This window comes from Rana temporaria, chromosome 9 (genome assembly GCF_905171775.1).
Source record: "Rana temporaria chromosome 9, aRanTem1.1, whole genome shotgun sequence".
NCBI lineage: Eukaryota > Metazoa > Chordata > Amphibia > Anura > Ranidae > Rana > Rana temporaria.
Genome location: NC_053497.1, coordinates 43,640,201 through 43,665,973, shown reverse-complemented (window position 1 = coordinate 43,665,973; position 25,773 = coordinate 43,640,201). Strand labels below are relative to the sequence as shown.

Here is a 25,773-nt window from a genome sequence, read left to right as displayed (position 1 = left end):
GCACAGCTGCACAGCTACACCAGATTCTGTGTGTACCACTTTTCATAAATCTCTTCTTTTTTTTTTTTTATTCAACTGAGGATATCCGTATTTTAAATGACATTTTAGAGCTATATGCTTGGTATGATTTGTTTGGGCTTAAAATATTTTTTTCCTCTATTACTCTGGGGGAGGGGGCAAACTGTTGTAGGGCTTCTGTCTAAGCATGGGCACTGAAGAGTAAACTCCAACTTTGTGGCAAAAATATAGCTCATGAAAAATAACACAATTGCTACAAAAGTCATATTGTAATTTAAAGCTGATCTTCACCATACCCCACTTTTTTTTAACCCCTACTTACCTGATGCTGTGTTCACATTTCAAATACTCACTCACTCAGATCCAATGTTGTCCTGCTGAGATCTTCTTCTCTACCGCCACTTGGCCACGCACCCCCATCTTCTTTTGTGTGATGTCATCAGGAGGCTGCTGACTCTTCTGGGTTCAGCCAGCGGCAGCCTGCCCGGCCCCTAATCTACATGCAGGGCGCCGGATGCATGGATTTCAATGTTTTGTTTTATGCACATGATTAGAGCCCGAGGCTCTAATTGGCTTAAAAACAGTGGGTTCAGGTTGCAGAGCACTGCCCCCGAGCCCACCCACTTGTGTGACATTAATGAATAATATTCGCTAATGTCTTCCTGCTTCTCCTGCTAGCCAATCAGGAAGCGGATCCTGAGAGGGAGTCTTAGGACACACTTCCTGTTTGGCTGGGAGAAGCAATGGCCCCGGGCCTTTCCTTTGGCAAGCTGGAGCGAGGAGCAACATCGGCCTCCCAAGGTAAGGCCACTGATCGCCGTCTCCCACTGGGGGTGGGTGGTTGGCACTGATCGCCACCATCCATCTCCCACAAGGGAGGGCACTGATCGCCGCTATCCATCTCCTATGGGGGAGCAGGTTTGTTTGCCGCCCCCCCCCCCAAAATATTGAGCACGAGCCGCCACTGGCCAGCGGGCCTCCTAATAACACACCTGATGACTTGCCTCCTAGAAAATTTGATCAGTGTTGCCAACTGCCTGTATTTTTCTGGCAGCCAGTAAACAATGGGCACTTTTCTCCTGCTAATAAATGCCAGTGACAGGGAAACGTTGCCAGTAAAAAATGTGGCTGTGACGCTCAATCCGAGTGCCTGCTACAGCGTGTTCGGATGGGCTACAGTGTGAGCGTGCCACGTGATGTCATGGTACAAGGGAGCCGAGTGAAGCAGATGGAGCCTCATGTGCAGGTCTGCGAGACAAGAGCAAGGTAAGCCAGGAGCGGGAATGTCAGTGTTGTTTGGACTGTAGTGGACTGAAGGGACCACCTGACATGGAGAGAGACTGTCACTGTGACGCAGGAGGGCACGTGCCATGTCGGTAAGGTGTGTCACCATCATCTGTGCTGCTGCACACCCCTGTCAGTGTCACTGTGAGAGTCAGTTTAGTGTGTGCCTGCCCATTCTAATTTATTGACCTCTGGAGTTCTATTCCTGAGTTATTTACTTACTATATCAAAAATAAATGAAGAAATATGGCTATGCCAGTAAATTTTGGGTGTTGTGTCCGTAAATTTCAATCTGGTAGGTTGGCAACATTTCATGTGATCTGCATATCCCCGGAGGCACTAGAAACATCATTTGCCTAGGCAAGTAAAGTGCATTGGGGGTTCGACAGAAACATTTTATTTGTGTAGTAACTTTCTTTCCAGTGTGAAGATCTGCTTTAATGTCATTAAAAATTACCTTTCCATCTCAATCTACAGCATAGTAATTTTCTGTACAATTCAATGCCATATGGCAACCTGGAGGTGTTCTATACACTGTTAGTATACAAAAATCTTCCAAAAATGTATTTCCTGCTTGTGTGATTGGTTCACAGATTTTCCAAGAAATCTGAACTAAGATACAAGTCAGATTTTAGGCATTCCCTGAAAAAAAAAATTCTCTTATCGTCCATGGACGGACACAGCTCCTTAAATCTTGACAAGTGGGTTATGTTCCCTGTTTACAGGAGAGGACTAGGCAGAAACATGTTGGATAATTAAATACTTGTTACATTAACAGAGTTGAACAGCCCCGCCCAGGGGGCGGTCCCTCCAGACCAGTGCTGGGACAAGGTCATACAGGGCCCAGGGCGAACATTCCAAGGTGCGCCCCCCCCCTTTTTATGCATGACCAATCATCTTTCCCACACCTGATTGTTATACCTATGTATAGCACGCAGAGGTCAGCTGTAAATAAATTACAAAGTGCAAGGGTCAGGAGAAAAAATAATGCAGTCAGGAGCAGATAAAATACGGAGTGCAGAGGGAAGGTGTATGTAATATACAATGTGCAGAAGTCAGGAGTGGGTTAAACTACAGAGAAGAGACCAGGACTCGGAGTATATACACCCTAGTGGCCATCCGTACCCCCTAAGAGGCATTTCACACCTATAGTACCGTATTTGCCAGCGTATAAGACGACCCCCTAATTTTCCAGGAAAAATGTTGATTTTGGGATATACTCGCCATATAAGACTACCCCCTTCCTACTAGTCTTTCTGGAAGCTGAGGGGTAGCCAGAACCGCTGACAGAAACAGGCTTTTTTCAAATCTCACTGTGCCATTACATTACATGCCCCCACTGTGCCATTACATTACATGCCCCCACTGTGCCATCACTTGCCCCCACTGTGCCATCACTTGCCCCCCACTGTGCCATCACTTGCCCCCCACTGTGCCATCACTTTCCCCCCACTGTGCCATCACTTTCCCCCACTGTGCCAACAGTGCCATCACTCACGTTTTGCTGATTAGACTTCCAGGCCGGTGACAGTCTCCGTCTTCTGCGAGCGTCCATGATTTGAAAGCCGCGCTTTCTTCTCAGCGTGTCCTGTGATAGGCGGAACACAAATTTTCCCAGCAGCGCCTCTGTTCTGTGTTCCGCCTATCACGGACGTCCTCTCTTCCGAGGGTGAGAAGGCATCCGTGATAGGAGGAACACGGAACAGAGGCGCTGCTGGGAAGATTTGTGTTCCGCCTATCACAGGACACGCTGAGAAGAAAGAGCGGCTTTTAAATCATGGACGCTCGCAGCACGGAAACTGTCACCGGCGTATAAGACGACTCCCGACTTTGGATGCATTTTTTTGCATCCAAAAAGTCATCTTATACGCCGGAAAATACGGTATATACAGATACAAACACTCACAACACTCACCCATTTGTTCCTGCCTGACCCAAGTGACATTCTGGTTCATAATAAAAGTTTAAGTCCCAGGAAAAAAAAAAAAAATCCAGAGGCAGAGGATTAAAGTATAAATACTTGAAGGCTAGGTTCACCTTTAATCATAATAACCAAAAAATTCACATATTTTTGCCGGTAAAAAAAATGTGCATTTACAATTTTTTTAAACGGAAACCTGCAAAGTGTTTCACCTGTGATCAGTAAATCAACCGCTTGCCATAATGTTAACAATTCACGTTAAAAACTGAGATTTTAGTCGCACAAATTTGGAAATATATGTGGAAGCTGCAGTGCCTGTGTCAAGGCTCCTCTGTATGCTGCTATCCTAACTCTATAGGTTTTGAGAGTCTCCAAGTTTGAGCATATAAAGCAGTGGATAAATTAAGGGCAGGTTTGCCTGGAGTGAGCCAACTCCTCTTTATAGGCACAGGGGCACATTGGACACCCAGCAAAAGCACAATGGCAACTGAAGGCAAATTTGTCTGAAATTCCTGTTTTGTTGGGCCCCCGTGGTAAATGTTCGAATTTATTTCATGTAGGAATTCTAAATTCTATTTCTTTAAATGGTCCTCTTTACCCTTTCGTCTTCCAGGACAGCCATGAGATATAGCTCCTCCCTCCGGGACAGGAAACACATTAACCCCAATTATAAAAGGCGGTCCTCCAGGCCTCTTCCTCAGTTTTTTTGTGTTTCCTGCCGGATGGGAAGGAGCACATTAGGAACGTTTTTTTGTATAAAGGGCTGAACCTACCTTTTTTTCTTCCCAACAGCACACCTCTGGCCCTAGGGGTAGAGAGTGTAGCTGTACTCACCTCCGCCAGGACTCGGCGAGAGTTGGACCCCGGGTGACGGAGGAGCTCGGTCCCCCAAGCTGCAGCATCCCCTGGCAGCGGTAAGGCGAGAGACGCCAGCAGACCGCGTGCGGTGGAAGGATCTTCCGGATTCGCCAGCGGGAGGCGGGGCTCCTGCGTTCCAAAGAGGGGAAGTGTCGTATTCCCCGGCGGAAGCGCGTCATCAGGGGGCGCCCGGAAACGTCGTTCCGGTTTCAAAAAAGGGCGCGGAGGTGCGGTGAGGGAACCCGGCGCTGGTGTGTGTGTTCGGAGCGCTGAACGAGGACACCAAGAACCATGGAGGCAGCAGTGGCTCATTTGGATCCAGGTTCAACAGGCTCCGGTGCCTCTCAGGTAAGCTTGGTGACAGCACATGGCTTACGCTGGGGGGCGGGGGTCTTACTAGACCCAAATACCCCCCCTTGGTGGTGAACCTAATGGTGGAGGGTTGGCACTTTTCTAGGAACCTTCACAGTGGTGAATAGGGTTTTGGCCAGGTTATAATGAGGTCTATTTTTGTCTGCTTTCTTTAAACAGGTTAAGGTCCATGACAAATCTCAGAACCAGCCTCCTAGAAAGAAATGTGCCGTGTGTGGGACTAAGCTAAGTTCTAATTGGGAAAAGCCGTTATGTCCCGAGTGTGTCAATAGTTTGGTTAAAGATAATGCAGTAACCACTTGTCACCAGATTTTGTCATCTGTGAAGGATGAGATTTCATCTACCTTTCAGTCCTTTAAAGGTCTGATTGACAAGATGCAGGGTCCTCCCTCGTCCCTACCTAGAACCTCTAGTGCTTCTTCTGTTCCTCAGGTTCAGGAGGAAGAAGAATGTAGGGAGAGGACTCCTAGATCAGTTGCTTCCTCCCAGGCAGGTTCAGCATCTGATTCAGAAGGGGAAGAGGATTCCTCCAGGGTGTCTAGATACAAGTTATCATTGGACGATGTTGGGGATCTTCTAAATGCTATTTATGAGACGTTAGAGATCCCAGAAGAACAGGTTCAGCTCTCAAAGCATGACCTTATGTATCAAGGAAATGCTAATAGAACCAGGGTTTTTCCGGTTCATAAATCTTTAATTGATACGATTCTGCGTGAATGGGAACAACCTGAGAAAAGACCTTTCTTTTCTGGTAGCCTTAAAAGGAGATTCCCGTTTGAAGCGGATGTATCACATCCCTGGAACAAAGTTCCTAAGCTGGATGCCCCTTTAGCCAAAGTATCAAGAAAGACTGATCTGGCCTTTGACGATCTGGGTTCCCTTAGGGATCCAATGGACAAGAGGGGAGATTTGTTGTTAAAGAGAGCGTGGGATGCCTCCTCTATAGGTTTAAAGCCAGCCCTCGCGGCTACTTGTGTAGCTAGAAATTTGGAGTGTTGGCTCGCTCAGCTACAAGCACACATTCTAGCTGGTACCTCCAGACAGGAGCTTCTAAAATCCTTTCCGCTCTTAATTAAAGCAGTAGGATTCCTAGCAGATGCCTCAGAGGAATCAGTGAGGTTAGCGGCCAGGTCAGCAGCTCTGGTTAATGCAGCCAGAAGATCTGTATGGCTAAAGACTTGGGCTGGCGATGCCGCCTCAAAATTAAAATTATGCGGATTACCGTTTTCAGGAGACCACTTGTTCGGGGCCGGCCTCCAGGAGGCATTGGAGCGAACTCAAGACAGAAAAAAGGCCTTTCCTGAAAAGAAGAAGAAGACAGAAGGAAAGGGTTTTTTTCGAGGCTTCAAGGGATCAGGCTTTTGGCAGAACCAAAAGAAAGAGGGTCAGCCCAAAAAGCATTGGACAGGTCAGAAGGGTCGTGGAAGAGGAGGAATCTTATTCAATCCTCCTCAATCCACCCCAAAGGCCCAGTGACGCCTGGGTCCCGGTGGGGGGAAGGTTGGGGCAGTTCCTCCCACAATGGACCAAGGCAACCTCAAGCCCGTTCATATTAGATCTGATAAAGTTCGGGTACAAACTGGAGTTAACGTCACTGCCTCACCTAAACTTTATGGTTACTCAGCCGCCCAGGGACAGGGCAAAGGCAGAAGCCTTGTTCCTGTCTCTGGGAGAGTTAGTGGATCAAAGAGTCCTAATTCAGGTCCCCCAGGAGGAGCAGGGACAAGGGGTATACTCCCATGTCTTTATAGTAAAAAAACCATCGGGAAAATTCAGGATGATCCTGAACCTCCGACCTCTGAACAAATTTGTGAAGTACAAAAGGTTCAGGATGGAGTCGATCTTTACGGTAACAAGATGTCTGTTCCCAGGGTGTTACATGGCAACCCTGGATCTCAGGGACGCTTACCTGCATATTCCCATACACCCAGATTACCAAAGATTTCTCAGGGTGGCTGTAAGGGTGGATGCAAGGATTCAACATTTCCAGTTCCAAGCTCTCCCCTTTGGGCTATCCTCATCTCCGAGAATCTTTACGAAGGTTCTAGCAGAGGCCCTTGCCCCTCTAAGAGACAAAGCGATCACTGTGATCCCATATCTGGACGATCTGCTGTTCGTTGCAGGATCAGTTCAACAGCTAGAGAAAGATCTGCAGATAGCACAGGATTTTCTCTCCTCACTCGGATGGATTATCAACCGAGACAAGTCACAGTTGATCCCATCCCAGGAGGTCGTGTACCTAGGGTACAGGATCTCTTCGGTAGAGAAAAAGATTTATCTCCCCGAAGAGAAGATTGCCAAAGTGAATCAAGCAGTAGCCCTGTTACAGTCCAATCAGCCGACTTCGGTCAGGGAAGTGATGAGGGTGCTGGGATTCATGACATCATGTTTTCCAGCAGTTCCTTGGGCAAGGTTTCACCAACGTCCTTTACAGGAACTTATGCTTCGTCTCTGGAGTGGTCAAAGCCAGGACCTAGAAGTACCGATCCTAATCTCAGACAGAGTAAAAAAGACACTGTGGTGGTGGCGAACACACCACAATCTGAGCAAAGGTCTAGATTGGACCTTCCCTGTGGAAAGAATAGTAACTACAGACGCCAGTGCCTGGGGGTGGGGAGCCCACTTGGAAGAGGAAGTAGCTCAGGGAGCTTGGTCTCCCTCAGAAGCAGGCCGCTCTTCAAACCAAAGGGAGCTCTTGGCGATCCTAAGGACGATCGAGTCATTTCAGAGAAGCATAGTAGGAAGGCACCTGCAAGTTCGCACAGACAACGCAGCGGCTGTCGCATACTTGAACAAGCAGGGAGGGACAAGAAGTCCTGCTCTTCAGGAGATGTCCAGCAGGATCCTCTCCTGGGCAGAAGCCAACTTGTCTTCGCTAACAGCTGTCCACCTAAAGGGCACTCAGAATTTTCTGGCAGATTACTTAAGTCGCCAGCCATTAAGGCAGGACGAGTGGTCCCTGAACGAGGAGGTGTTCTCTCAGATAATACAGAGATGGGGTCTTCCAGAGGTAGATCTGTTTGCTTCCGAACAGAACAAGAAAGTAACACAGTTCTTTTCAATTCACCCAAGAGACCAGGCCTTAAGGATAGATGCCTTTTCCGGTCCTTGGAGGTTCAACATCTGCTACGCTTTCCCTCCAGTGAGGATGATTGCAGCAGTACTTCAAAAATTCCGGACGGAAGAAACAGATCTAATTTTAATCACGCCTTTTTGGCCAAAGAGACCCTGGTTTGCAATTTTGAAGAAACTGAGTGTTCTCCCCCCATTTCACCTTCCAGTCCGGAAGGATTTGATTTCACAGGGTCCAATTCTGCACCCACAGGTAGACAGACTAAACCTAACTGCGTGGTTTCTGAGGAACAGTTATTAAGAGCGCAGGGTTTCTCTGAAAGGGTCATAAAGACCTTGTTGCAGTGCAGGAAACCAGTAACAAGGGCAATTTATGCAAAATACTGGAAGAGATTTTGCTCGTGGTTAAAAGAACAGGGTTTGGACCAACCTGGGATTCCAGCTATCTTAGACTTCTTGCAAGCTGGCGTGGAATTAGGGCTCTCCCCTAGCACCTTAAAAGTACAGGTGGCAGCTCTTAGTATCTTTCTACAGGATTCCCTACAGCAGAACCCATTTATTAAAAGTTTTTTCAAAGCATTGTCAAGATCAAAACCAGCAAGAGTAACAGCCTGTCCTTCTTGGGATCTTTCTTTGGTGCTTAAGGCACTGTCAGAGAGTCCATTCGAACCTCTGGAGGAATCCGTCCTTAAATGGGTTACACTTAAGACGGTACTTTTGGTAGCAGTCACTTCAGCCAGACGGGTGAGTGAGCTTCAGGCTCTTTCCATTAAGGAACCATTTTTGTTGATTTTTGAGGATAGAATTATTTTGAAAACAGATCCCAGTTTTCTCCCAAAGGTAGTATCCAAATTTCACAGGACACAGGACATTGTCCTACCTTCTTTTTGTTCCACCTCAAGCTCTGAGGTAGCATCCCCAAATTCACTAGATGTCAGGAGATGCCTCTTAATTTATTTAGAAGCTTCCAAGATTTTTAGGAAATCTGATTCTCTTTTTGTGAATTTTTCGGGAAGTAAAAAAGGACAAAAAGCGTCTAAATCTTCCATTGCTAGATGGATCAGGATGGCAATAGGAAAGGCTTATGAGTTACAGGGCAAACAGGCCCCGTTTGTTAAGGCACACTCAACTAGAGCTGTTTCGAGTTCATGGGCAGAGAGGGCCGGAGCTTCTCCAGAAGAGATTTGCAAGGCGGCAACGTGGTCAAGTTATACTACTTTCGCCAAGCACTATCGCCTGGATTTGATGTCTGAGAAGGATCAGGCATTTGGCAGAAGGGTCCTCCAAGCAGTAGCCCCACCCTGATAAGTAAGTTTCTTGCCAATCATCTCATGGCTGTCCTGGAAGACGAAAGGGTAAAACCGGAGTTAGGCTTACCGGTAACTCTTTTTCCAGGAGTCTTCCAGGACAGCCTGGCTTCCCACCCGGTGTTTATATTATTAACTGGAAGTGGATGTATGTACTGACGGTGTGTTAGTAATTTTATGTCTTTCAGAGCCTTCAGGAATTCTTGGTAATACTGAGGAAGAGGCCTGGAGGACCGCCTTTTATAATTGGGGTTAATGTGTTTCCTGTCCCGGAGGGAGGAGCTATATCTCATGGCTGTCCTGGAAGACTCCTGGAAAAAGAGTTACCGGTAAGCCTAACTCCGGTTTTTTTTAATCTCACTGTATTAGGCGTGGCAGAATTATTATCCTGTCATCTTTCTTCTCCTTTTCCAACTTTCTGCCATCCTCTATCATCTTCCAATTTAAAAATCCTTTGGTTCCAAACTGTATGGCTTATTTCCTCTCTCTCTTTGAAGGGTTGATTGGATTCACATCCTTTACTACCTTCCTGCCATTTATAATCGTCTCCTTCTTTAACCACTTTAGGACCGCGTCACGCCGATATACGTCAGCAGAATGGCATGGCTGGGCAGATCAACGTATATATACGTTGCCCCTTTAAGAGCGGCATTGTGGGCGCGAGCGCTGTCGCAAGCTCCATGAGTCCGACTGCGGGTCCTGTGGACTCGATGTCCGCTGGAATACCTGCGATCGTCTCATGGTGAGGAAGAACTGGGAAATGCTGATGTAAACAAGCATTTCCCCATTCTTCCTAGTGACAGGTCACTGATCACCTCTCCCTGTAATTGGGAGCGGTGATCAGTGTCATGTCACACACAGCTCACCCCCTTACAGTTAGAAACACTCCCTAGGACACACTTAACCCCTTCAGCGCCCCCTACTGGTTAATCCCTTCACTGCTAGTGTAATTTTCACAGTAATCAGTGCATTTTTATAGCACTGATCGCTGTATCAATGACAATGGTCCCAAAATGGTGTCAAAAGTGTCTGATGTGTCCACCATAATGTCGCAGTCATGATTAAAATCGCTGATCGCCGCCATTACTAGTAAAAAAAAAATATTAATAAAAATGCCATAAAACTATCCCCTATTTTGTAGACGCTATAACTTTTGCGCAATCTAATCAATAAACGCTTATAGCGATTTTTTTTTTTAGCTAAAATATGTAGAAGAATACATATCGGCCTAAACTGAGGAAAAAAAAGTTTTTTTATATATTTTTGGGGGATATTTATTATACAAAAAAGTAAAAAATACAGCTTTTTTTTTCAAAATTGTCGCTCAATTTTTGTTTACAGCGCAAAAAATAAAAACTGCAGAGGTGATTAAATACCCCCAAAAGAAAGCTCTATTTGTAGGGAAAAAAAGGACGTCAATTTAGTTTGAGAGCCACGTCGCACGACCGTGCAATTGTCAGTTAAAGCGAATCGCAAAAAGTGACTTGGTCTTTGGTCAGCGAAATGGTCCGGGGCTTAAGTGGTTAAATTCTATAACATCTCTAATATGTTTCTTAAAGTAGAACTATAGGCATAACTTTTTATTTATTTTTATTTTGGATAGAGCTATAACCCCTGTTAGATTTGTTTTTTTGCCATCTGTGTCCCATTGAAGACATTTATCTTCACTTCCTGGGCCATAGCTAAACAGGAAGTGAGAGGAAATCCTTACAATTTAAGGGACTTTCTTGGGGACCCTCAGGTCATCAGAACTAGTGTCCCCATGGAAAGATTTCCTTTTTTCTAGGGACAACCCAAAACTAGAGAGGATGAATCTCTTTAACTGGGGCAGAGGCGGCAATAAAAACTAGTGGCAGGTGTTCTAATCCCTCCCCACTTTTGCATTTAGTTATACTTTTAAGTTTCTTCTTTTTAGTGTGTGTGTCTAGTTTAGTCAGAAACTCTTGAACCTCTTCTGCTTTCTTTTAATATACTGTTGTATCTTTAAACGGTTCCGGTTCTTTTTTAGACCATTAATCTGAGTTTCAATCAAATTTAATTTTCTCTTCTGTCTTTTTATAATTAACTCCAACACCAGATCATACACCTAAGCGCTTATAGACTTTTGTATAAAGAGGTTGTAAACCTCCAAAAAAAAAGACCTTGCAAGACAAAGGTATAATGAGCTAGTATGCTTCGCGGACTAGCTCATTATGAAATACTTACCTTAGAATGAAGCTGTTGCAGCGGTCCCGACACACAGCTGTCTTGGCCGACATCTTTCCTTGAGCTTCTTCTAGGTTTGCGGACTCTGGCGCTGTGATTGGCCGGAGCTGCGATGATGTCACCAGCTCGGAAGGAAGGGCACACATGGGCCGTTCCTTCAGAGCGCATGTGCCAGTGAAGTCACTAGCTGCATGCACTGGAAATATTTCCTAAACTGTACAGGTTTAGGAGATATTTTCACTACCTATAGGTAAGCCTTGTTATATGCTTACCCTATAGGTAAAAGTCTGCAGAGGACGATTACTTCCTCTTTAAGCAAAAAAAAATCCTTAATTTTTTGTCCATTCTAGCCTACGGAAGGAGCACTTGGCACTTTATTATGTGGAGCACTTTAATATTGGTGGTGAAGAGGAGTGAAATAATTACTAAATTGGCCCTATATCTTTCCATCTTTCAGATTATATTTTCACAATATTTAATATCTGGAAGACCGTGGTAAATTGAAGACACGATGGAGTGGATTTACTAAAGGCAAATAGACTGCAGTTGCACTCTACAAAAGCTCTTCTGGCTTCCATCATCCAATCATGTGCAAGCAAAATTCAGTTTTTTTTTTTCTAATAAGTTATAACTTATTTTCCAAGCTCTGGAGCAACTGCACTTTGTAAAGTGCACAGTCTATTTGCATTTAGTAAACCAACCCCATAGACTTTGGGCCAGATCCACAAAAGAATTACACCGGCGTATCTATGTATACGCCGCGTAATTTTAAAATTCCCGCGTCGTATCTTTGTTTTGTATCTACATCTCGGGTCGATCCGACAGGCGTACGTCTTAGTACGCCGTCGGATCTTAGGTGCATTTTTTCTGCCGGCCGCTAGGTGGCGTTTCCATCGAATTCCGCGTCCAGTATGCAAATTAGCTAGTTACGGCGATCCACGAACCTACGTCCGGCCGGCGCATTTTTTTACGTCGTTTGCATTCGGCTTTTTCCGGCGTATAGTTAAACCTGCTATATGGTGGCGTACTCAATGTTAAGTATGGCCGTCGTTCCCGCGTCCAATTTTGAATTTTTTACGTCGTTTGTGTAAGTCGTTCGCGAATAGGGATTTGCGTAGAATGACGTCACCGTCGTAAGCATTGGCTGGTTCCGGTTTAATTTCGAGCATGCGCACTGGGATACCCCTACGGACGGCGCATGCGCAGTTAAAAAAAAACGTTGTTTACGTCGGGTCACGACGTATTTACATAAAACACGCCCCCATCACAGAGATTTGAATGCCGCGCCATTACGCCGACAAAGATACACTACGCCGCCGTAACTTACGGCGCAAATTCTTTGAGGATTCGGAAAAAAAAAAGTTACGGCGGCGTAGTGTTTCTTAGATACGATACGCCCGGCGGATTAATGCGCCGATGTACGTGGATCTACCCCTTTGACTTTACCCTTTTGTTTTTTGCACGTTGACACCTAATTTATTAAACCTTAAATACAATCATTTTTTTTTAACTGTGTATTTTATTACAAGGAAATTGTTCAATTTTATTAATAATCTGTACACATTTGGGGTTATTTACAAAACGCAAATCCACTTTGCACTACAAGTGCAAACTACAAATGGAAAGTGCACTTGAAATTGCACTTGGAAGTGCAGTCGCTTTAAATTCGAGGGGTAGATCTGAAAAACGACTGCACTTCCAAGTGCACGCTCAGTGCAATTTCAAGTGCACTTTGCACTTGCAGTTTTCACTTGTAGTGCAAAGTGGATTTGCCTTTCGTAAATAACCCTCAATGTGATATTGTATTTTTCAATTTAATATTAATAGGTGCTTAGTTGTGTAGTGCTGGCAAAAATATAATAGCTATATGATAAATGTGTTTTAGTATATACTCTTGGTAGCAGCTAATAACTTAAATTGGAGTTAATATTGTAAGCTGTGGTGCAGGTGAAATTGGTCTTAAACAACAGGTTTTAAGCTGACCATAGATGGATCGTTTCTTCCAGGGAATAGAAATACCAGCCCTTTCAGAGAGGGATAGAGCTAATATGGAGGCCCCCGGTGACTATAGAGGAATTGCAACACACAGTAGCTGTGATGGCCAATCGAAAATCACCTGGTCCGGATGGACTCCCAGTAGAGACCTATAAACAGTATGGAGGGGTGTTGCTCCCAGAGCTGCTGAAGGCATTGAGGTGGGCAGCAGTAGAGGGGAGGCTGCCCTCCTTAACGTCAGAAGCTACTATAATAGTATTACATAAGGAGGGGAAAGATCAGTTGGATGTTGTCTTCTCTTATTACCCGATTTCATTACTATGCTCCGATGTCAAAGTATTGGCTAAGGTGCTTGCAGTTTTTTTTTTTCAAGGGGAACTTGGGGGAACTCAGTTCCACCACCTCTGGCTCAGACCCTTTGGTGCCTGCTCACCACAATCACTTGTAAACACAGAAGTCTGGTTTCTGTGTTTACAAGTGACAGCTTTGTAACCCCCTGAACTCTGCACTCTGTATGCAATGCAATTCTGGTATTTAATGCCCCTTTAACCACTTCCCGACGGCCGTACGACTATATACGGCCGCCGGGTGGCTCTGAATCTCTGGGAGGCCGTGTTTTTACGGCCGCCCCTTTTCGCGTTCCCCGCGCGCGCTCCCGAGCGCGCAGCGGGGAACTGCTGTGCTGGCCGTGTCCCTTGGACACAGCCAGTCACAGATCGCCGTGAACGGCCAATCGGAGCGGCCGTTTCCTAGGCGATCTGTGCGGCCAATGAGAGATGATCTCATATGTTTACATATGAGATCATCTCTCATTCCCGGCTCTCGCAGACAGCGGTGCTGTCAGGGGAGAGAGGAGACGGGTCTGTGTCTCTTGTACATAGAGACACAGATCGGTCACCCCCCCAGTCACCCCCCCCTCCCCCACAGTTAGAACACTAATTAGGATACACATTTAACCCCTTCCTCACCCCCTAGTGTTAACCCCTTCCCTGCCAGTCACATTTATACAGTAATTAGTGCATATTTATAGCACTGATTGCAGTATAAATGTGAATGGCGCCAAAAATGTGTCAAAAGTGTCCGATGTGTCCGCCATAACGTCGCAGTCCCAATAAAAATCGCAGATCGCCGCCATTTCTAGTAAAAAAAAAAATTTATACAGTAATTAGTGCATATTTATAGCACTGATTGCAGTATAAATGTGAATGGCGCCAAAAATGTGTCAAAAGTGTCCGATGTGTCCGCCATAACGTTGCAGTCCCAATAAAAATCGCAGATCGCCGCCATTTCTAGTAAAAAAAAAATTTATACAGTAATTAGTGCATATTTATAGCACTGATTGCAGTATAAATGTGAATGGCGCCAAAAACGTGTCAAAAGTGTCCGATGTGTCCGCCATAACGTCGCAGTCCCAATAAAAATCGCAGATCGCCGCCATTTCTAGTAAAAAAAAAAAAATAATAATAATAATTCTGTCCCTTATTTTGTAGGCGCTATAACTTTTGCGCAAACCAGTCGCTTATTGCGATTTTTTTTTTTTTTTTTTACTAAAAATATGTAGAATACGTATCGGCCTAGACTGAGGATAAAAAAAAAACGTAAAAAAAAAAAATTGAGCTATTTATTATAGCAACAAGTAAAAATATTTTTTTTTTTTTCAAAATTGTCGCTCTATTTTTGTTTATAGCGCAAAAAATAAAAACCGCAGAGGTGATCAAATACCACCAAAAGAAAGCTCTATTTGTGGGGAAAAAAGGACGTTAATTTTGTTTTCGAGCCACGTCGCACGACCGCGCAATTGTCAGTTAAAGCGACGCAGTGCCGAATCGCAAAAAGTCCTCTGGTCAGGAAGGGGTTTAAGTGCCCAGTAAGGAAGTGGTTAAGACCCTTCTACTGTTTGTGAAATCTGAACGGGTCGTGGTTGAGTTCCTGCACCTATTTTCTGAGAAAAAAAGCTCTGAACAGTTGTATTCAAAAACTCATACATCCAGATTAATCTGGATTTGTTTCCAATAGGTCAACCAGTATTAACATCAGAAGAGTGTATCTGAATATGCAGATTCCAACAGAGAGCGAGGGCTCTAGAGCTATATTGTCTTGGACGTGGCCAAGGCTTTTGATGGAGCCTGGAGTGGGGATATCTTTGGTGGGACCTGGAGAGATTCCGATTTGGACCCTCTTTTATTGGACGGGTAAAAACACTTTATAATGAACCAAGAACAAAAATAAAAATGAATAACGAGTACTCGGACATGTTGGAGAGGGGTACAAGACAGGGGTGCCCTTTGTCCCCTTTATTGTTCGCCCTCGCGATGGAGCCACTAGCTATGTTATGATTAGATCAACATCAGGTATACAGGTGTTTCAGAGGAGGGCAGGGGAGGCCAAAATCGCATTGTACGCAGATGATGTTTTATTCTTGATGATACTGAGACATCTCTGACTATGGTGATACATACAGTTGAGGAGTTCGGACGGTTTTCAGGCTTGTTATAAATTGGGAGAAGTCGGCCTTAATGCCAGTTGCCACACTTGGTAATCAAATACCGCCCGGAACTCCCCAACTAAAAGTAGTTGTGATGTTGAAATACCTTGACATCTGGATAATGAGCGACACTAACCAATATATTAATAATAATCTAACGGCATTATTGATTAAATTTAAGCAAAAATTTGATATTTGGAGCCGGCTCCCCCTGTCTGTAGCGGAGCGATGTAATTTAATAAAAATTATCTGGCTGTTGCAACTATTGTATGTGCTGCATAATTCCCCGGTCTGGATAGGTCAAAAGTGGTTTAAAAAAATAGAATCTCTTTTCAGGGCATTCATTTTGAAAAAAGGCCAAGCCAGGAGTAATTTGCAAACAATGCAGCTACCAATTAATGGGGGGGGGGGGGGGGGGGAATGGTTGTCCCACATCCTAGGTGTTATTTTTTTGGCATCTCAATTGCAATATTTAGTGGGGTGTGATACGCCAGGCTGAATGATGCCAATGGGGGGCCCCACATAGCACGGTAGTGGAGATATTGGAGGCGGACCCTTTTCCCCTCAGATATCCAACAATAAAGTTGGTTAGTAAAATATGGCAGGTAGCTAAGGCACTAATGGGGTATAAAGAGGTAACAGAATACACTCCCCTATGGAATAATAAATATCTGTATGAAGTACATGGTATAGAGAGGACTAGGGTGTGGGAGAGACAGGGCTTCAATCGATTAGTTTGAGATGGGGAGGATATCTAAGACAAAATGTAATAATTGTTTTGTGGTATGTATGCTGATATACAATGTCTTAAATTAATATGTTTGTAATTAAGAAAGAAATAAAGAATACCTAAATAAAAATAAAAAAAATAGATGGATCAAATCTCGGGCCGTTTCAGCAGGGACCCGCAAAGATTCGGTCCACCTATGGGCAGACTAATTGTATGCAAGCCGATCTTTGGTATAACCAGCATGTCGGTTTTTTAGCATGCGGCTATAGCCACTAGCAGTAATACTGTTTTTTCCTGGCAGGGATGAATCCCAGCAGGGGGATTTCCCCATCAACAATGACTTGTTGATGGGGGAATCAAGCATAATCTATGGCTGGCTTTTTTTTAAAGTATTTGCTTATTAAATTTTCCACAACATTTTTTAACATACATTTTTCCCCCCGAAGGGTACATCAGGAATACACATGACTGTTATAGAACTCTTGGCCCAACATGGCCATCATATTAATATCGCAGAATCGGCACCTCCAGGTCCCAAACGGGGAGGAATTGCCATATTGTGGTGTCACAATATTGCTTGTTAGGGACCGTGTAGGACCCTATGCCACTACAGGACAGTTCCTTAAAGTAGGGGACATTTTAAAATAATTTATTTAACTAACAACCAACATTGTCTCTCATACAAGCCGGTTCACACAGGGGCAACACGACTTCCAGCACGACTTTGGGAGGCAACTTGGACACAACTTGAGTATGAATCATCAGGCAACTTACAAGGCAACTTCAAGTTGCCTCCAGGACAGTACAAGGCAACTTCAAGGACAGGAGCCTTTCCAGTTGCCAATCAAACAACAATCAGCTCTGTGGGAGGGAGGGGTTTGCCTGAGAAATGTATGTTATCTTCCTGTATTGTTGCTTCAGTTGAGACAGTGATCAGACTTCTGAGGCAACTTCCATTGAAATCAATGGGTACAAGTTGCCTGCAAGTCGGATTGAAGTAGTACAGGAACCTTTTCTGAAGTCGGAGCGACTTCAGTAGTGTAAGACGGCTCCATTCACTTCCATTGATTTTTTTCAACCACACGACTTGGGACGACTTGGGGCAACTTCAAGTCGGATCCCAGGTCGCCCCTGTGTGAACCGGCTCTCACGCATGCCCTGCCACCCCTCCCCTTCTATGGCTGGCTTTAGCCCACTGTTGGCTGATTCAGAGTCACAGGAGAGCATAAATAAGTGAAATCCTGTGAAATAATGGGCAATAAAAGCTTTGATCATACTTCTCTTTTTTTAAGACATGTCATAACAATGATATGTATATGTGTGTGTGTATTATATATATTTTTTATATATGGCTAATATGTTTATGATGTTGCAATTTTCTTCTCAATCATACGTTTGAAGATGCTCTACATTGATATTTGCGGCTTGTTTGCTTGGTTTAGCCTTTAGCAAAAAATGTGCTCAAGTGAACTCTATTCTGCAATATTTTTCTCAGAACCCACAGGAGACTGCAGCCTACACAAGGGCTTCCCTGGGGGCAGATTCTAGACTTGTTAACATGTGGGGGCGGTTTCGTTTGTTCCAGTGCTAATATCACTTTGGAGATGACATTTAAAACATAGTCTTTTATCATAAAAACCTTTGTCTGGTATCTGTGTATGTGTGTTCGTCTTCATAGATCAAAGAAGGTGATCCTTCGAATGAAATGGCTTTGTTCTAATCTACTTTAAAATGTGTATCCTGACACAGATGTTGTAAGGTAGCAGGCAATGGCAAGTCTTCAGTTTAGTGATTTTATCCACTGAGTGCTCCTTGACTTCAGTGGATGAGTTTGGCAGGTGAAATGTCTTGGCAAACTCTGCCAAATTAAAATTGCCACACTGCAATGCCAAGCATCGTTACCGCACCTAAGCGGTCACTATGTTCCTTGTGGATGTAGAAATTCAGCGGCAATAAAAATGCAGCTGAACTGCTTGTTTTAACCATCTGCATGAACAGGGCCTTATTGAGGCTGAAGAACTTTCATGTATTTGGGGAACAAAACAAAAGGAAGGCACCTCCAATTGCAGAACACAAGGGACCAGATTCAGATAGAGATACGACGGCGTATCTCCTGATACGCCGTCGTATCTCTGAGTTCCGTCGGTCGGATCTATGCGGCTGATTCATAGAATCAGGTTCCACATAGATCTCCCTAAGATCCGACAGGTGTGACTTACACCGTCGGATCTTGGGCTTCAATTCAAGGCCGCCCGCTAGGTGGCATTTTGCTTTATTTACGCGACGAATATGCAAATGAGGATTTCCGTTGATTCAGAAACGAACGACCGCCCGGCGCATTTTTTTTACGTCGCTTGCGTTTGGCTTTTTCCGGCGTATAGTTACCCCTGCTATGTGAGAGGTATCCTATGTTAAGTAGGGCTGTCGTTCCCGCGCCAAGTTTTGAATTTTTACGTCGTTTGCGTAAGTCGATTCAGAAAAGAGCTGGACGTAAGTTACGCTCACGTCGAAACCAATGACGTCCTTGCGACGTCATTTGGAGCAATGCACGCTGGAAAAATTTGCGGACGGCGCATGCGCTGTTTGATCGGCGCGAGGATGCGCCTGATTTAAATTTGACACGCCCCCTAGCCGCGGAATTTGAATTCCGCCGGGGGATTTACGATACGCCGCCGTGAGTTTAGAGGCAAGTGCTTTCTGAATTAAGCACTTGCCTCAAAAACTTGCGGCGGCGGATCGTAAATCAGATAGGTTAGGCGGATCTAAAGATCCGCTAACCTATCTGAATCTAGCCCACGGACTTTAGCCAGCAATGGTGGTAGTCCTGGGATGGTCGGGTCTGCAGCGGTGTGTGGGGTATGCCAACCGTCCAGCAGAGGGAAGCCACGTGACAGAAGACCAGTAAGGAAACTTTGAGCTGCCTTCCTTTTTGTTTTGTTTCTATCGAGTCAGTGCTTTCCTCTTGAAGTTCTGCCTCAGTGTTCAAAACAGACGTCCACCAGCCAGATCCTTACCTTAGGGACACCTTCTCTGGACAGATGTTGCTATCCAGAAACGCCCTTCGTTTTTTTAATTCAGATTTATGTATTTGGGGAAAAGTGCACTGTTTATAATTGTATCGTCTATTGTATTTTGCTTGTAAGCAGGTGCAATTTGTCCGCCATCCAGTAATCGGTGCTGTGCATCTGTACAGATGAAGCTGAGGCTTAGAGGAACATTGTTCCTTTATAGACTCCTTAGGCGTCTGACTGGATTCTGCAGCCATCAAAGGCGAGGCAGTGCAAAACATTAAAATGAGAAGGGCCCACCGAAGAAATAAGTGTCAACCGACCTAGCCCATTACCACAATAAATGTTATTAGAAAATAAAATCAACAATTGTCATACTCACAAATGCAAACATGTGTACGCATATCTTAGGCAAAACAAGACCGATCACCTTCAGGTCTGCTGTGGTCCACCAAAGGTGTTGGAAGACCAGATGACCTTGGTAAATCATAAGCGTTTCAAGGGTGCAAACCCTCTTCTTCAGAGCCAAAACAATGAATTGTTGTTTTGGCTCCGAAGAAGAGGGTCCGCCCTTGAAACGCATCAGCTATTACAGAAGCCGTCTGGTCTTCCCACACCTTTGGTGGACCACAGCAGACCTGAAGGCTATTGGTCTCATTTTGTCTAAGATATGCGTATACATGTTAGGCTTGGTATGGAATAGTGCCTCACTGTATGTCTTATGCTGCAACTTGTGCCATTAATGCCTGGGGCTTTGCAGTACCTGATGTTATGCTATGTAAGTATTGAGTACAAGTTACTATTAGTAACTAGTATTAGTACTCTCCGTCCCCCAGTGCTCATCAGCCCCCCTGTACTCTCTGGCCCCCCTGTACTCTCTGGCCCCCCAGTGCTCTCTGGCCCCCCAGTGCTCTCTGGCCCCCCAGTGCTCTCCAGCCCCCCCAGTGCTCTCCAGCCCTCCCCTGTGCTCTCCAGCCCTCCGTGCTTTCTAGCCCCCCTGTGCTCTTCACCTCCCTGAGCTGTTCGCCTTCCATGTTCTCTGCCCCTGCTTGTGCTCTCCAGCCACTCTGTGCTCTTCGCCTCCTGTGTTGTCTGCCCCTGCTTGTACTCTCCAGCACCCTTGTGCTCTCCGGCCCCCCCTAGTGCTCTCCACCCCCCATGCTCTTTACCCCCTGTGCTCTCTGGCCCCCTTAGTGCTTTCCACACTCCCCCGTGTTCTCCACCCCCCACATTCTCCGCCCCCCTTCCCATGCTCTCCGTGTCTCCTGGTAAATTAGCCATGGGCTGCTCAGTCTAAAATGCCTGGGCCTAATTTTTGTCCCAGTCCGGGCCTGCACATAGGGAACATAGTTAAACCCTTGATCGCCCCCTAGTGTTAACCCCTTCCTTGCCAGTGACATTTACACAGTAATCAGTGCATTTTTATAGCACCTATCGCTGTATAGTTGTCAGTGGTGCCAAAATGTGTCAAAAGTGTCCGATCTGTCTGCCGCAACATCGCAGTCCCCTATTTTGTAGAAGCTATAACTTTTGCGCAAACCAATCAATATACGCTTATTGCGATTTTTTTTTTTCTTCCCAAAAATATGTAGAAGAATACATATCGGCCTAAACTGAGGAAAAAAATTGTTAAAAAATAAATAAAAAAATTGGGATGTTTATTATAGCAAAAATTAAAAGATATTGGAGGTTATTTACGAAAAGGCAAATCCACTTTGCACTACAATTACACTGCAAGTACACTTGAAATTGCACTGAAAGTGCACTTGGAAGTGCAGTCGCTGTAGATCTGAGGGGAAGATCTAAAATGAGGGGAAGCTCTGCTGATTTTATCATCCTATCATGTGCAAGCTAAAATTATGTTTTTTTATTTTCCTTGCATGTACCCCTCAGATTTACAGCGATTGCACTTTCAAGTGCACTTGCAGTGCATTTGTAGTGCAAAGTGGATTTGCCTTTCGTAAATAACCCCCATTGTGTTTTTTTTTTCAAAAACGTCACTCTTCTTTTTTTTTTTTTTTTAGCAAAAAGTAAAAACCGCAGAGGTGATCAAATACCACCTAAAGAAAGCTCTATTTGTGACAACAAGAGAATGTCAATTTTGTTTGGGTACAACATCGCACGATGGCTGAATTGTCAGTTAAACCGACGCAGTGCCGTATCGCAAAAGATTGCCTGGTCATTGGTCATTGAGCAACCAAATCTTCCGTGGCTGAAGTGGTTAAATATGACACTGCCTACGGAGCAGACTAACCTGCCTGCTGTGCCATGGTGGTATGGGGGGGACTTAGTCTTTAAGACTTCAACACTTGGTTAACTATATGATAAACATGCATGTATATGTTTTTCTGCAGGCAAGGAACAAGGTGAGTGGGGAGATGGCTGCTGTGAAAATTGTCAAGGAGGAATCTGGTAAGTCTGATCTTCATTGAATGCAAAATACATAACATACACATAATATGCTTTTTTGTTATGACATCATCTACAGAACCAGCCATGGGAGTTTGGCTTTAAAGTAAAACTGAACTGGATATGCACATACTGAAGTAATGTAACTCATCCTATATAGTACTGTGGGATGAATGTTTTACTGAATATCTCCACCAAACTGATATTACTATCACTGCTACACTAATTGAGCCACTATATGGTAGCCTTGAATACTTTTTTTTTTATCAACCCATGCAGCCAATCGGCCGCAGCACTAATCGCTGTATTCTGATGGCAGGGAAGTCCCACTGTCAGAATACATATATACAGGTCTTTTTTTCTCAAACAATAGGTGCTGTAACTCAGCCATGACCCCCCAAAACCCCTCCCCCACACACACCGTCCAAATCACATCAAATAGTGTGTGTGTGGTCTGTCAAATTTAACGAACAGTAGGTGGGTCTTAAAGGGGCATTAAATACCAGGATTGCATTACATACAGAGTGCAGAGTTCAGGAGGGTTACACACAGAGTGCAGAGCTGTCACTTGCAAACACAGAAACCAGACTTCTGTGTTTACAAGTGATTGTGGTGAGCAGACCCCAAAGGGTCTGATCCAGAGGTGGTGGGACTGAGTTCCACCAAATTCCACCTGAAAAAAAGCCATGAATATATACAGCAGGGAGGATTTCCTCATCCGCGTGGATGGGGCAATTGGTTAATTTTTTTCATTAAAAAAACGTAACCATGTATGGCCAGCTTTAGTGATTAGTTTGTCTGCAGCACTGGGGTTCTCCTTTTGCGTCCCAGTCTGGACAATGCATGGAGTTTGCATATTCTTCCTCTATTTGCAAGGGTTTCCTCCCACACACAAAAGACATGCTTGTAGGCTGTAAAGCTTTCATTTTTTTTAAATAATTAACATATTACACATACCTCCTGTGTGCAATGATATTGCACAGAGTGGCCCCGCTTCTGCTTCTGCCCTTCTCTTCTGGGGTCCCTGGCCGATGCTCTTGGCTCCGCCTCTTCACTGTGCACCACCATAGGAAGCCGCTTCCTATGGGAGTGCACATTGCAGGCTTGCTCCCGATCTGTGCTGCCTGCCACTATAGACCTACACAACGTGTGTCGACCCCACTCTCGGCTCTCAGGATTTGATTGACAGCAGCAGGAGCCAATGTCTCTAGGGGAAAGGGAATAGCCGCTCCAGGTGGGAACCCAAACAAACATCCACCGCTGCAAACAACTCAGGTGCAGGCAATGCACTTAGCAAAGCAGGAACAAAAATTGTCTCTGGACAGCCGCATTCTGAACAAATTGTAGCCTTTATTAAAAGAAAAACAAAAAAGGACAGCACTACAATTCACAGCAAAGTAAAATGGAACCCAACTGCCAATGTCTCCTGCCTCTGCCCTGTGAATGCAGGAAGAGAGGAGAGAACAGCTGCAGATGGTTCAAGTAAGGAAGGGTGGGGCACACAAACACTGTGACATTTTATACCTACAAGTAGGGAATGCATTAAGGGAAAAAATTACTGGCAGTTTTTAGTCTTATCTTTTGAAATTTTTTCTCTGACTCTAAGAACACATTTTGATTACAGTTCAGCTCTAAGGATTGCAAGAACACATTTTTGTGTCTGTGGTTTTGCAGAATTTATACCATTGTTTAACACCCTTTGTGTATCTTGAGCGTGTGACAAAATGCACAGGAAATGTGCGTTTTGCCACGTGTTTCAGAAACGCACTGCAAATGTGCATCTAGCTTGCAGTGCCATTAAGTGTTACTGGTACCCCAAATGTAGTTATGAAACGTGTCCAATGTGTAGAAACATGACAAAACATGTGATGAAAAATGCATGATGCTCCACACCCCGAAAAGGATGTGGGTCTTTTTTGGCAAAGAAACGTGTAAAGAAAAATGGGACTGGGAACGTGTGTTCCTGCTATGGGAAGCAGGAAACTTGGCAAATGTCAAGGTATGTTCTTTGCCTCGCTATTTTGTGATTAGGGACAGCAGTGTATTTAGGTTTTGTGCTGCCCTAGGCCTGACTAAACTTGTGCACAACCTAATTTAAATATGACCAACCTGTCAAGGCCACACCCCTTTCTGTTTAAGACCCGCCCTGAAATTTTCGAGTGGGGACGCTAGTTTTTAGGGCCTTGTTGGGTCGGCATTGGATTCCCTTAATTTGCATAGTTTTCCTCTCACTTCCTGTTTGGTTATGGGGCAGGAAGTGAAGGGAAATCTCTGCAATGGAACAGGGATGGTAAAAAATAAAAACTGACAGGGGCTATAACCCTCCCTTACTCTATCCAAAATGAAAAAAAAAGTGTTGCCTGTTAGTTCAACTTTAAGCACAAATTTCTGAAAATTTTATGGAGAGGACCAAGAAGATATAACCATGCCAATGGTGCAGCAGAAAACATATAGCACAGTGAGGAAGGTTTGTGGTCCAGGATGATAGGACAGTCAAAATTAGAAGCAGCTTGCGTTACACTAAGGCCCCTTTTAAATGGGGAAGCGGAAGGGGCGGTGGCGGTATAGCGCTGCTAAAAATAGCGGCGCTATACCGTCGGAATTGCCACTGGATTTGGCCGCTAGCGGTGCTGTATTAACCCCCACTAGCGGCCGAAAAAGGGTTAATACTGTCCGCAATGCACCTCTGCAGAGGCGCATTGCGGGCGGTATTACCGTGGTTTATCATTATTTTAAATGGGAAGGAGCGGTATACACACCGCTCCTCTCCCCGCTCCAAAGATGCTGCTTGCAGGAGATTTTTTTCTCTCCTGCCAGCGCATTGCCTCAGTGTGAAAGCCCTCGGGCTTTCACATTGAGGTTGCTGGGCAGGAGTTTTTCAGGCGGTATTTAGGCGCTATTTTTAGGGGCCTAACAGTGTACGCAAGCCGGCAGGGACTCTTTCTGTGCTGCCCCCTGCAAAGTGCTGCCCTAGGCCTGGGCCTTGTTGGCCTAGGCCAGGATACAGCGTTGATAAGGGATGAACCGAATGTACCTGGGTTTGGTTTGAGAAGTATTTGGCAAACTATATTTAAGTTTAAGTGCTAAATTCAAACCCCATTGAAGTCAAGGGGGGGGGGGGGGCAAATGTTAAAAAACAGTTATGACCATTTTCTAAGCAAATATTCAAAGCATTATCAAGCTAATGACACAGGGGGCTGAGCACTGCCCAGGGGAACATGTACTAAAACAAAAATATATTTAAGAAAATTGTGTGTCATGTGGACCTTGCCAGGGGAGACCACCCTGGCAAAGCACCTTCTTCCCATGTTCATAAGCACAAGGGCCTCTTCCCCCACAACCAACCCTGGCCTGGTGTTTCACAGCTAGGAGGCTTATTGGAATCTGGTAGCCCCATTAAAAATAAGAAGGCCCTCAGACATTGCCCCATGAATGAATAAGGGGTACTCTATTCACAAAAATGTTTAATAAAGACACTACACTTGTTGGCAAGCCCTTTATAAAAACAATACAGGACCCCAAAAATGTCCCACGCTGTACATACCTTGTCAATCATGTCTTCCAACAATGCAGGTCCTTGTGAATCAGGATGAATGATGCCCACCAACTTGGCAAAAGAAAAAAACACCAACCGTCCGACACCTCAAATTTTGTCACTACACTCACCATGAATGACCGCTCCAGGCTAGACATGTGCATGACAAAAAAAAAATATTTTGTTTCGTTTTAGATTAGTTAATCTAGTTATTTCAATTAGTCAAATTTGGTTAATTAGTTAAATTCGTATTCGGAATTCATGTTCTGAACTTTTCCAACTTTCTTTGAATTTACCAATTTATTAATTTTGTCGATTTTAAACGTTCAAATTAATGGGGGCGTGGCCGGGATGTAGAGAGAGACGGACGCGTTCAGCCTGTGCTCCTGCCATCCGTGCTCTCCATCCGACTGAATCCTCGACTTACAGAGCCATCCTGCTCAGCAAACACCTTCCTCCTGTCCGGGGGGCTGCCCTGGTCCTCCCGATGCCTGGGAAGCGAGGTTCAGCTAGGAAGGCAGACAGCTACTCAGCCCGGATCCAGCCGCCGGCCACACGTGCGGCGGCCATCTTG

At 44.9% G+C, this 25,773-nt stretch overlaps 2 protein-coding genes across 2 annotated transcripts in view; both read left to right on the top strand.

Moving 5' to 3' along the window:
* The window catches only part of MAP4K1 (mitogen-activated protein kinase kinase kinase kinase 1), a 119,496-nt gene that overhangs the window by 19,694 nt on the left and 74,029 nt on the right, over nucleotides 1-25,773 (top strand). The window contains exon 2 of the mRNA XM_040323310.1: nucleotides 21,610-21,667. Within this exon, the coding sequence (XP_040179244.1) occupies nucleotides 21,610-21,667 (58 nt within the window). The remainder of the gene's footprint in view (nucleotides 1-21,609; nucleotides 21,668-25,773) is intronic.
* LOC120913408 lies at nucleotides 5,959-9,111 on the top strand. The gene is made up of 2 exons (XM_040323309.1): nucleotides 5,959-8,833; nucleotides 9,003-9,111. Exon 1 carries the CDS (start codon nucleotides 5,975-5,977, stop codon nucleotides 8,828-8,830), a length of 2,856 nt encoding a protein of 951 aa, XP_040179243.1. The 5' UTR covers nucleotides 5,959-5,974; the 3' UTR covers nucleotides 8,831-8,833; nucleotides 9,003-9,111.